This window comes from Melopsittacus undulatus, chromosome 20 (assembly GCF_012275295.1).
Source record: "Melopsittacus undulatus isolate bMelUnd1 chromosome 20, bMelUnd1.mat.Z, whole genome shotgun sequence".
NCBI lineage: Eukaryota > Metazoa > Chordata > Aves > Psittaciformes > Psittaculidae > Melopsittacus > Melopsittacus undulatus.
This window is the reverse complement of record NC_047546.1, coordinates 1,647,357-1,659,970: the sequence shown is the minus strand read 5'-3', so window position 1 is coordinate 1,659,970 and position 12,614 is coordinate 1,647,357. Positions and strand designations below refer to the sequence as shown.

Sequence of the window (12,614 nt, the reverse complement as noted above, 5' to 3'; positions counted from 1 at the left end):
GGCTCCTCTGCTGCCTTGGGAAGATTCCCTTTTCCTGCCTGGAAGGAAAGGCGTTTGATGACTCTGCTTTAGGGCGTCATGGACAAAAGTCCTCCCCCATTGAGGAGGCCTTTTCCCAGGGCATTTTCTCATGGAAAAAGCACTGATCTGGAAAGGAACCAGCAGAGCCCATGGTGGGAGGTGGGAAGATGCTCGGGGAGGCCAGCTCCTTTATTACACTTGTATTGTTGCTGTGCTCAGAGCAGAAGGGGGAGTCTCAGTCATTCATCTCCTGCCCTTGGCACAGTGACTAACGCGGACGGAGATTTATTGGGAATTGCAGAACGGGAAGAGCTTTGTGATTCCTTCCCTTGGCCACAGCTTCAGGATGCTCCAGGGGCAGGAATACGGAGACCGGAGGATGGCTCTTGCTGTTTCCCTGCCCTGGTGCTGGCTGTGTGGGGATGGGATGAGTCTGGATGGTGCTGAGAGGAGGTGTCAGAGCCAACCCCTTCTGCCTGGGGGGGAATTGGTTTTCACATCCAAACTCAGGAGAACAAATACCCAGAGGTGGGGAGGAAAATTCCCGTTTTGATCCCAGCTTTTCCCTGGGAATTCCGCTGAATGGCCCTGGTTGAAACGAGTGGTGCTGGTCCCAGTGAGGGGGAATGAAGTCATCCCTGTGGGAGCCTTGTATGGAACAGCAGGGAGCTCGGGAGCATTGAGCACCCATCCTGGAGCACCGAGCACCCATCCTGGAGCACTGAGCACCCATCCTCGACCACGGAGCACCCATCCTGGAGCTGAGACCGGGCTCAGCCTGGGGAAGGGGAGAAGGAGGAGGAGGAGCAGGATAAGGGAGGAGAGGAGGCCAGAGACAGGTTCCAGCTCCAGCTCTGACTCTGGTTCCACTGAGCTGGAATCCCTGCGGCATTCCAGGTGTGAGGACACGGACACAGCCTGACCTGCTCCTGCTGCTCCCAAAGAGCCTGGAGCAGAGAGGAGAGGGATGACCCCTAAGGGGCCCTTCAGCATTCCCTATGCCAGCTGCATCCCAGGGGAAACTTCTCCCCCCTTTGCCCAGACAAAAGCGCTGCCGCTGTCTCCAGTCCAGGACCCCCTCGTGTTCCAGTTAAACCCAATTCATCCCCCCAGTTCCCAACTGGTTATCCAGAGGCACCGGTCACTGGGTGTGTTAAGCACATCAGGCAATGGGTGTTCGCTGTCCTGCTCCTGCAGGAAGGGGTATTTGGGTAACTATTGGGAATCAGCACCGGGAGCAGAACTGGGAGCACACAGGGGATATGGGAGCACAGAGGGGATATGGGAGCACACAGGGGATGTGGGAACACAGCAGCACGGGAGGATGCAGAGCGCACGGCTCGGCTCCAGCCCCTGTTCCAAGGTCCTTTTCCTCCCCCTGTCCCAAGCACAATGATGTTGCTGTGCTCTCTGTAACCAAATTCCAGACCCTGATATCACCATTCCTGCAACTCCCTTGTTCCCTGTGCCCGGAGAGGGAAGAGGAGCTCAGCCCCAGGCCCCATTCAAAGGATGGGACCTGCAGCCCCTGCATCCACAGCAGGGTCCACGCTGCTCCCACAAGTGGCTTTTCCTGTGGGATTAGGTACATTGGTGTATCCTGTATCCACAATAAACCCACACTGCCTCTGGGAACCCTAACTGGGAAAAGGAATGGTCCCGGAACACAGTTCCACAAAGGATGCTCAGCACTGGGTGAGCTATTGAGCAGTTCCTAAAGGACTAAATCCTGCCATGAGCTATTCCAGTGTGTGAGGTCCACCGATGGCACTGTGGGCACGAGGCCACATTCCCTGGGAATCAAATCAGACAGGGCTTGAGACAGCTGGGATGGGGATGGGGATGGGGATGGAGATGGGGATAGGGATGGGGATGGGGATAGGGATGGGGGTAGGGATGGGGATAGGGATGGGGGTAGGGATGGGGATGGGGATAGAGATGGGGATGGGGATGGGGATGAGAAGCAGATCCATACAGGAAACTCCACTGGTGCAAACATGTCTAAAGGGGACCACAGCCCCTCCATCCCTCCCAGCCCCGTCAGTCCAGGGTGAGCAATGTCCAGCGGCAATCCCAGTGCTGGGAATGTCTCTGCCTGTTTCCAGCATGGAAACCGGAGCTGGGTTCCCTGCTCTCTCCCTTCCTTCCATGTAAACTGTTGGTGTTTCCAGAGCTGAATCACTGGCACATCCCTGAGGAACGTGACTCACTGCTGTGCTACTGCCTGAGGCTTCAACCCACAACAGCACCAGGATTCCCACCGGAGCTCAATTCCTCCTCCTTGGAATGGGGCTGCAGGTGCTGCTGTGGATGCAGGGAATGGGAAGGGGCCAGGAGCACAGAGCAGCACCCAGGGCTCAGGGAGGCCTCCCCATGGTGACAAACGATGGTGGCAAACACTGGGATGCTGTGTCCTGGTTCAGCAGCTCCTGTGTGACCATGGGGAATCTGATCCAAGGGATGGGGTGGGAAGTGTAGAGCTGAGGCTTGATGGAGACTCTGCCATTCCAGTCGGGGGGAAGGATCCTCTCCATCCACTTCCCGAATCCCAAGAGGCACCTGATGGATGGTCCTTCAGGCCCTAAATCCCTGGATAAAGCCCCCAGCACAACCCTGGACTTGGAGTTCAGCTGGGAAGCACTGTTGGGGGGGGGGCTGGTCACTGCAGCAGGATGGGAAGGTCAGGGCTGTTATTCCAATGTTATTCCATAAACTGGCACGTCATCGCTATCACCATGGTGGAAAAGGGGAAACCGAGGCACAGGGCGATGGTGTGGGGCGACCCTTGGAGCTGGATCCTCCTCCCTCTCTTTCCACAGGGAATCCTCCCCTCCCTTTGGATTGTCCCATTGAGCACTTGGGACAAAACCCTCGCAGAGCCACCCGGGCGCGATTCCCACTGCCGGGAAGTGTGGTGGTGATCTGGGACATGAGCAGGGACACGGAGCAGGGACACAGAGCAAGGACACACATGGGACATGGATCAGGGCACCCATGGGACATGGAGCAGGGGCAAGGAGCAGGGACATGCATTGGGCACATGGTGCAGGGCACCCATGGGACACCCATGGATCACAGTGCAGGGCACCCATGGGCTCCCATGGATTACAGCGCAGGGCACCCATGGATCACCCAGGATCCTCCCCAGGACCCCCCCCCCCAGGCGCTCTCCGCGCTCCCCCCGTCCCCTTGCGCGCTCCCTGCGCACACAAAGGGGCGGCCGGGGCCGGGCTCGCTGCGCTTGGCCCCGCTCGGCGCAGCCCCTGCGCTACCCGCGGCCGCCTGTAGATGGCGCTCGGGAGCGGCGGCCGCGCAGAGCCAGCCCGGCGGAGCTGCGCGATGGTGGCGCTGGGGCTGCGGGGGGGGCGATGCTGGAGCTCCATGGCTGAGGACGTGAACGGGACCGGGGCCCCTCTGCGTGCACCGGGAGCGCTGCTGTGATCCCCGGCGGACACCGGGGCCGTGCCCTGAGCGCTGCCCTCATCCCCGCCCCGCTCCAGAGCCTCCAGCACCGAGGAATGATGAAGAAAACCAATCCTGCCAAAAGGGTGAGTCCATGGGGATGCACGGGGGGGAGTGTGTGTGTGTGTGTGTGTTTGTGGTTCCCTTTGCCTCCGCTCCCTTTGCACCCGCTCCCTTTGCCTTGCGACCCCCCCAAACCCCAACCCGATGGGAACAAACCCAAAGGCAGCCCCCGGCCGCCCGTCTCCAGGGCCTCTCCTTGCTCCTGGGTTCAACGGGAGATGCTGTTTGCTGCGCGGTGCGGAGCGGTTTTCCCTTCGGAGCACATCTCCGGGTGCCCGCAGACCTCAGCCCCCAGGCACAAGCCCCAGAGATCCCTCCTCCAGGATGGATCGTGCCTATAAAAGGCTCCAAGCTGCATTTTTCCCTGCAGTAACCCCCAAAGAGCCCGCTGGAATTCTCCTCCTCTTCCTCTTTCCACGGCCAAACGCACCGTGGATGAGCTGGATCCAACACAACGGCCTTATATAAGGCACCGGGCAAACCCTGCCTTGTCCTCCCCGTATCCCTGCTGTCGCTCCATGTCTGCGGCAGGAAAAGCCCCCGGCGAGAGGATGCAGCCGAGGCCCCGGCTCCCACTTTGGGTGCAGAGAAGGGGCCGGAGGGAGCCGAGGCCGAAGTTGGGCTCTGGGGGGGTGTCGGGTTGGGGGTCAGGGGCTGGAGGCAGGGATGTGACCGCTCTCCCCCCGTTCCCTCCCGTGTGTCTCCGTGGCAGGGGCAGCAGGATGGGACCCAGCCGCCTGCGCCGCCGGAGAAGGTCGGGTGGGTGCGGAAATACTGCGGGAAAGGCATCTTTCGGGAGCTGTGGAAGCCCCGGTACGCGGTGCTGAGGGGGGACCAGCTCCACATCTCGGACAAGGAGGTAGGCTCGGCCCCGTGCTTCCATCACCGGCCTTATGGGAAGCGGTCCCAGCGCCGGGCGGGATGCGGGAGGTGTCCGGGGGGGGCTCCCCGGCTTGCCCCATGGACACGTTCCCGCATGGAAGGATTCCCTTAGGAAGAGTTCAAGCCGCATCCTTCCTCCTTGGAAGCGGCAGCTCCCGTCTGTGCCTGTCCTCCGGCATTAAGTTCTCGGGCGCTGCTTTGCTCCATTAGGAAATAGCTGTCGTCTCCCGGCTGGAATAGAGCCGTTCAGGGGTCCCTTATCTTGTGTTTCCCCCTCGCCGAGGCCTCTCGGGGGACATTTAACGATGGATTCAACACCTTGTTGGGGAACATTCCCCCTCCTCCTCCCCCTCCGCGCCCCGGCCAGGATTGGGATTTAACGCGGTGTTCCCATTAGCCCTAATTGGATGTGAGTGTTGGGCTGAGCTGCCGGCTGGGATCCATCCGGCTGGCCCTGCCTTGAGGAATCCATCAGGAAGGAATCCCTCCGGCAGCAGCATTCCTCCCTCCCATCCATCTCCCTGTGGAACTCATCGCTAGCACCAGGAGGAGAGGCACAGGAGGCAGGACAGGGAAAAGGAGCAGGGGGGGTTCCTCCTGGAAGCAGGGGTGATTCCCGGTTTTCTGGATGCGCGGCTGGCGGCCCCAGTGTTACCGGTGTAGGATGTGGAGGGATAACCGGATCCAGAGCATGCTTTGATTTAGAGGCTGAGTGAATCCCAGGACATGGCAAAGAGCAGCTGGGTCAGGGGCTGGTAGGACACAGCCTAAAGCAGACTGAGAGCCCCTGTGCTCACCCGGGTGCTGGCATTCCAAAGCTCATTCCCGTTCCCCTCTTGCGTGCTCCAGAACTGGGGGTAGGGAACAAACGCTGTCTGCAGGCTGGGAATGCTCTTGGAGGCTGTGGAGGCTTCGAGGCAGAAACATGGGTTTGGAGCTGGTGCTGTTGGAGCCAGGAGCTGGAAAAGAAGCACCCATGAGCAAGTCCAGGTGTTGGGGTTGGAATGAGATGATCCAAAGGTCCTTCCCAACCCAAATCATTCCATGATGCTGTAATAAGGGACTGCCTGCTTGGAGCAGCCTGTGTGGAACTGCTGGGAAGGGACTGGGAATCAGCTGGAGCAGGTAATGGTGAAGTCAGTGCAGGCAGGGCAGATCTCAGCAGGATGCTTTAGGGATGCTTGAGGAAGGTGCAGCATCAGGATGGGGCTGGATGGTTCTGAATGGAGCTGAACTCCACCTCTGGGCTGGCAGGAGGTTGTGTGGGGAGGGCTCAGCCCCACACACAGGAACTCCTCAGGGTCCTGGTCCCCCAGCACCACTGGGCAGGGGCAGGATCCATGTGGGTGAGTGGAGTGAAGGCAGAACAAGGCACTGGGGCTGTCAGCACCGGAGGATCCTCCGGGACCCTCCATCTGCATCCCAGACAAAGCATCCCCCCAGCAGCCGCCCTTTGATGGGAAGTCCCAAGCTCCTTCCCACCTGCAGCCACCAGCTGGAACGGTGCCGGTTCCATTGGGATGTCCCAGCACTGCTGACTGGGCACTGATGGCTCCTGCTGGTACCCCGAGCGTTTGAACCCTGGGGAACCAACTGACAGCAAGAGCTTGGCTAAGGAGTGGGAAGGGCTCCCACAGGAACCAGCACCAGGGAAGATGCTCAGGCCTGGAAACCTGGAGAGGGGCTTGGGATGAGGGATGCAGGGATGGGACAACGGGAATGGCTTGAACCTGCCCGAGGGGAGACTGAGCTGAGCTCTGAGGCAGAAGCTGTTCCCTGTGAGGGTGCTGAGGCGCTGGCACAGGGTGCCCAGAGGAGCTGTGGCTGCCCCATCCCTGACAGTGCTCAAGGCCAGGTTGGAGCATCCTGCTCCTGCTGGTTACCAGCCCAAGCAAAGCATCCAGGGCAGAGAGGCCCAGACAAGCTGTGCTGGAGCACAGGGAAACCTCCTCAGGATCCTGTTGCATTCCCGGTCTCCTCCAGGCCTGGTCCCTCCCTCCCACAAGTTTCTGGTCATTGTTCCCTGGTTTCTCTTTGTTCCTGCTTTGCACTTGGGGACCTCAGGCACAGACACAGCCGGGTCCTCACTTCCCTTTAGGAAGCCCAGGGCTGGGCAGCAGCCGGATCAGCCCCGGGATGAGGAGGTGGGAAGGAGGAAACGCTCCCTGAAGCTTCTTCTTATTGGCTGCCAACAGCAGCGGCTCCATTGGCACGAGAGCACTGAAGAGCTCCCACTCCTCGTGTGTGCAGAGCTCTGCTGTGCTCTGTGCCTGGAGCCCACATCCATGGACCACGCGTGCATGGATGCGGTACTGAGGTGATGCTCTGGGTGCAGCCCCAGGCAGGGGATGCTGCAAGGGCTGGAGCAGCTTCCATAGGAGCCAGGCTGGGAGAGCTCCAGCAGCTCCAGTGCCTAAAGGGGCTGCAGGAAAGCTGGAGAGGGGCTTGGGACAAGGGATGCAGGGACAGGAAGTGATCCAGGACAGGGCTCTGTTCCTCAGTCACCAGCCTGAGCTCTGTGCTCTCCTTGGAGATGCGATGGGAAACACTGGGAAGCAGATGGGGAAGGGGCAGGAATCACAGGACCCTGAGTGTGATGCATCCCTGGGATGCTCTGGAGGTCACAGTGTGGCTCAGGGGGAAGCAGGAACCTGCAGACTCAGTAAAGGGGATGTGGGGACAGCATATGCAGCATGGTCCCCAGTGCGGAGGAAGTTTCACTTCCTCAGGCTCAGCACTTCCACCATAGCGAGAGCAGAAATTCCAGCAGAGCTTTGAAATCCCACTGGAATGAGGCAGGGATCCAGGTGTGTGTGTGCGGCACCGGCTCCGGAGGGGCAGGAAGCAGATGGGGATGGGGCAGAGCCCAGTTTAATGTCCTGGGATCACAGAGGGGTTTGGGATGGAGGAAACAGAGCCTGGAACCTGGCTCAGGTTTAGGTGATGGGGACACTTTGGGATCCTTCTCCGTGCCTCAGTTTCCCTTCCATCACCTGTGAGGGCCACTTCCATACTTGAACAGAAAGCGGCTCCTGGGCCTTCAGGAATAGCTGTGTGTGGTGGCTGCTTCCCAGTGCTTGGAGGCAGAGGGGGGGGATAGGAGGCATAAGGATGGAGCAGGACCTGCAGTGCTTGTGAGAGTCCAGCTGCTCCGTTTCCCTGAGCCTCAAAAGCTGGATACAGCATCTTTGTTTAAATCCTATTGGAAAACCCATGGGGAAGTCCCACAGTGGCCTCTGTGGCCCTGGGCTATCCGTCCCTACAGTGTCCCTGTCACACCATGGCTAACACGGAACATGTTTGGGAATGGGAACAGCCCCTCTGGAGGACAACCAAAAAGAGCTTCTGTGAGGGAAGGCCAAGCCCTTGAATCCTTCCATGAATCCAGGTCTGGGGGGGCCAAAGCACAGCCATGATGTGGGGAATTCTGCAGGGCAGGGATGTGCTGGACGTGCTTCACCCCCTGCATCAACTGTGGGCAGAGGCTCAGCCATGGCACCACATGGAACAGAGCAATGCTGAGCTCCAGAGGAGCTGCAGGCACTGGTGTGGATGCTCCTTTGGATCCAAGCCTCCTCCTCCTCCCAGCATCCCGGTACCCAGGGTCCTCTTCCTGCTGGGGGGAATCCTGTTCATTGTGAGGGTCCACAAGCATCAGTGCTGTGTTTGATGCCTCCTCCTTGTCCTGCTAACTTTGGGGGTGGGAAAGGCAGTGAAATCCCACAGGAACCTGCAGCAAAGCTGGGAGACTGGGATTTTCCAGAGCTGCCATGGTGCAAATCTCCTCTCCCAGTACCGGTGCCATTGCTGCCTCCGTGCTCTCAGCACCAGGTCTGGGTGCCCAGATAACACACGGGAGACACCAGCACCCATCCTGCACCCATTCCCTCTGCCTGCTGCAGGCTTCTCACGGTGCCTTTGCTGTTTTGCAGGTGAAGGACGAGAAGACCATGCAGGAAGTGTTTGACCTGAGCGATTATGAGAAGTGTGAAGAGCTCAGGAAGTCCAAAAGCAGAAGCAAGAAGAACCACAGCAAGTTCACCCTTGCCCACTGCAGGCAGCCTGGTAACACGGTGCGTGCTGCTCCCAGCCCCACAGGGATGCTCTCGGTGCAGGTTCCCTGCCCCATACCTGACCCACAGCACCAGGGTTTGTGCTGGGGCTCTGAGTGTTTGGCTCTGGAGCCCCTTCCCTGGGAGCATTCCAGCTTTGGGGAAGGAAAAGTGTTGGAACCTGTGCCAGGAGCAAGGGCAAAGCCATTTCCCTGCTGAAGCAGGCAGCTGTGGTTGAGCTGAGTGTGCTCCTCTGTTCTTCCATCGGGATGCTGATGGGCCTGGGCTTTGCTGCCCGGATTCAGCATGGGAATTGATCCCAGGAGTATGCTTTTCCCAGAGGAAAGCTCCGGGATGCTGCTAGCCCAGAACAGGGCTTCCCATGGGCTCAAGAGAGAGCCAGTGGAGCCACCCTTTACACTGCTCAAGCCCTAAGGATACGGCTCTGAGCAAGCTGCCCCTGCTCATGGAGGGCTTTAAGGCCCTTCCACCCTGTTCTGTCATTGTGGGGCTTTAACTCAGGTGCATCAGAGGATGGGAACCCATCCATGGGCTCCTGCAGCCGCCCCTGGCCAAGCCCATGGGAGCAGGAGATGCCCAGGGAAGCTGCTTCATCATCGGATGGGGCTGAAGCCCAGGCAAGGAGGAGCTGCAGCCATGGGGATGGGAATTGTGGTGCTGGGAGGAGCCCACATGCAGGGGTCAGTTCTGCTCTGCACTTCCCAGCTCCGTGCGGTTTTCCTGTGGGCAGGAACAGGGTGAGAGCATCCCTGCATCCTGAGCTCAGCTCCCTCTTCCGCAGGCCCCAAATCTGATCTTCCTGGCTGTGAGTCCCGAAGAGAAGGAATCCTGGATCAATGCTCTCAACTCTGCCATCACCCGGGCCAAAAACCGCATCCTGGATGAGGTGAGGGCTCCAGGAGCCGGGAATCCTCTCAGCTTTGGGCTGCTGGAGCAGCTCCTCCCCTCTCCAGCTCCCATTGGAATGGGGTGCAGAGGCATTGGGGTTTATGGTCTCCAACGCAGCACCTATGGGATGGGTTTGGGGAGAGCTGGATCCTCCGGGCACTGACTGCAGCTGCCCAGGCTCCTCCAGCCCCAATGAGATGCCTTCACTTTGGGATGCTGGGAATGTGCCTGGAATGGTTTCCCAGGGCTTTGGAGAGTCTTCTTCCTTCCCATCCTCTGCTCGTGTTTGCCAGGAAGCTTTAAGCAGTGGCACTGAATGAAGGAATCGAGGGAAAACCAACATATCCCACAGAGCACCCTCATGGTGCATCCCCCCTACCCAAGGCACAGGCTGCTGCCACCACTGGGGTGAGGAACAGGACCATGAGCATGCAGATCCTTCCCAAGGATCAAAGCAGGAATGCCAAATCCTGCTTCCTCATCCCTGTGTGGTGCATGCATTGCCACCAGGATGAGGCTCCAAAGGAAGGGATGAGCAGAGAGGCTCTGGGGGACAGCACCAGGAGGAACTGGGAGCACTTGGGGTTTGCCTCTGGTCTGTTTTGCTCCCTGCTTGAATGCTTCAGGAGATGTGATCCCATCAAAGCACAGCAGGGAGGCAGCAGGGGAACATTCCTGAGGCTCTTCTGAGCTTCCCACACCCCATTCCCTGCAAATATGGGCATCCTTGTGGACCAGTGAGGCCAGGGCCAGCAGTGGAGCAGTGTGGAGGATCCTGACCCAGAGGGATGTGGGAGCACACGGCCTGGTCATAGGGAAAGGGAATCCTGTGGGAATGAATGAAATAAGGAATGGGATTTGGCTCCACAAAACCCTTCATACTCTGAGAGGTGAACTCGAGGCCTGGCAGAGACCTCAGAGCAGCTCCAGTGCCTAAAGGGGCTATGGGAAGCTTGGAGAGGGGCTTTGGACACAGGGGTTGGAGGTGGATGGGCAGTGGAACACGATGGCAGGCACCAGGGGATGCTCCTGTCTTTGTCCCCCTCAGGTCACTGTGGAAGAGGACAGTTTCCTCGCCCACCCAACGAGGGACAGAGCGAAAATCCAGCATTCCCGACGCCCTCCGACCCGGGGACACCTCATGGCTGTGGTAGGTGCCCCAGATTCCATGGGTGGAATTCCCATTGCGGTTGTAGGGATGCTCAACAAGAGCTGGGGCTTGAGCTCTGTCCTGAGCCCAGTGCTGTCCTAAGGGTCCTCAGGTACCGTCCTCTGCTCCTGTGGACCATTGCACTGTGCAAAGCCTTCCGCACCACCGGCTCCTTTTCCTGATTCCCAATGAAATGCTCCTTCAGGCTCCCAATGGAGAGGAGCCATCCGGCTCAGGGATGGCTAGAGATGGCTTGTCCAAGGCCATTGAGCTGATCCCAGCCCAGCTAGATCCATGAACCAGCATATGTGGTGCTCTGTCATTCCCAGTGTATCCCAATCCCGCTTTGCATCCCGGCGCATCTTCTGTGTCAGAGACCCAACCCATGCGTATCCCTGCACCAACCCAGCTCTTCCTTGCTCCTCCAGGCATCTACCTCAACCTCCGATGGGATGCTGACCCTCGACCTGATCCAGGAGGAGGACGCCTCTCCCGAGGACCCCAGCTCCTGCGAAGGGAGCTTCCGTGTGGACCTGGACAAGTCCATGGCCCATCTCACTGCCGGCCGGCGCCGCTCCGGCTCCCAGGACACCGCGGCATGGGAGCAGGGCCGGACAGGGAGCCTGCCACGGAGGGATGGGAGCGCATGGAGCAGAGCGGGGCCGCGCGGTGATGCCATCGATAAGGGCACCGTGTACACCCCACAGGTCCCCAAGAAGCTGTCGCATTCCGAGAAGAACAAATGTGCCTCCATGGAAGAAATCCTGTCCCGGAGGGACTCTGCTTCCCAGCGGGCGCCGAGGAAGGGGCTGGAGGTTTCCTTTGGCTCCGCAGAGCCCGAGCAGTTGTCCCGGCTGCAGGAATTGGTTGCACTGAAACTGGAAAAAACTCAGGAACTGCTGACGGAGGTGAAGGGCTATGGGGAAGGCAAGAGGAAACCCAAGGATTCCGGCACCAGCACCACCACCTCCTCCTCCTCCTCATCCTCCTCCAAGTCGGACTCTGACCGGATCCTGCAGGAATCCGAGAGGTTGCTGGGGGAGGCTTCGTCCACGTGGAGCCAGGCCAAGAGGGTGCTGCAGGAGATCAGGGAGCTGAGGGACCTGTACAAAGAGCTGGAGCTGCAGCACTCGGACTCACGGGGCAGACAGAGCTCACAGTACAGGAAGAGCATGATGTGAAGGCAAGCGCCGGGGGGGGGGGGGGCAGGGGAGGCCATTTGGTCTTTTGGTTTTTTAATTATTATTATTAATTATTATTAATTATTATTATTGACAGTGTTCAAAGAGTGACGAGGTGCCTGTTCTGCCCCAAAACCCCCACTTCTCAAAGCTTGACCCCTCAGCATCCCCTGGTTGCATCCGCCCCGCGTTCCAATAAACTCACTGCCAGTTTCATACCTCCTCTCTCCAAGAGCACCCATTGCACTGCAAGCCCCCGGCTCCTGCCATGCCTGGAGCCTGGAAGCAAATCCCTAAGGAATGGCCCTGCATGCCTGGAGCACGGATGCTCTGGTGCTGGTTGAGCCCTGGCTTTGCTGCTCTGAGCCCTGAACATTGCAGCTCCTTGGCCTCATTCGCTCCCTGTGCTCCTGGAAGGAAGGGACAAAACCAAAGGTGCCCATCCCAGGAAACCCCCATCAGGCAGGAACTGTCTTGAAGATGCCTGGAAGCTCTGCCCTGGCACGGGTCCCTTCTGGAACCTCCTGGGCTTGGCAGCTCTTGTGCATCCAACCTGCGTTCAGCCCAAGCCTGGCTCTCCTTTGATGCTTCCCAGACCCCCTCGCAATGGGAGTTAGCAGCTCCATGTCTTCCTTCCCATGCAAACAGAGCATGAAAGCCTGGAATCTATGAGCTGGCCCATCCGGGTTCTTTGGGGGGGGGTCTTTTCTGGCTTTTCCATGTTCATTTCTTCTTTTGCCTTTGCTTTTGAGGGGAAACGGAAACATTTGGGTTGTGCACAGGAGCCCAGAGTATTCCAGTGGCTTGGGTTCTGTCCTCATGCATGCACAGGCTTGGTTTCTGCAACAGATAGTCCCTAAGAGCAGAATCAGGCCCAGGGAGGTGAAAGCTGAG

The 12,614-nt window shown here is 59.1% G+C and overlaps 1 protein-coding gene across 1 annotated transcript; it reads left to right on the top strand.

The window, feature by feature from the left end:
* The first annotated feature begins 3,324 nt into the window (after nucleotides 1-3,324).
* On the top strand, nucleotides 3,325-11,726 carry PLEKHO1 (pleckstrin homology domain containing O1). The gene is made up of 6 exons (XM_034071341.1): nucleotides 3,325-3,569; nucleotides 4,259-4,405; nucleotides 8,361-8,501; nucleotides 9,283-9,387; nucleotides 10,438-10,539; nucleotides 10,968-11,726. Exons 1-6 carry the CDS (start codon nucleotides 3,540-3,542, stop codon nucleotides 11,718-11,720), a joined length of 1,278 nt encoding a protein of 425 aa, XP_033927232.1. The 5' UTR covers nucleotides 3,325-3,539; the 3' UTR covers nucleotides 11,721-11,726.
* The last annotated feature ends 888 nt before the right edge of the window (nucleotides 11,727-12,614 follow it).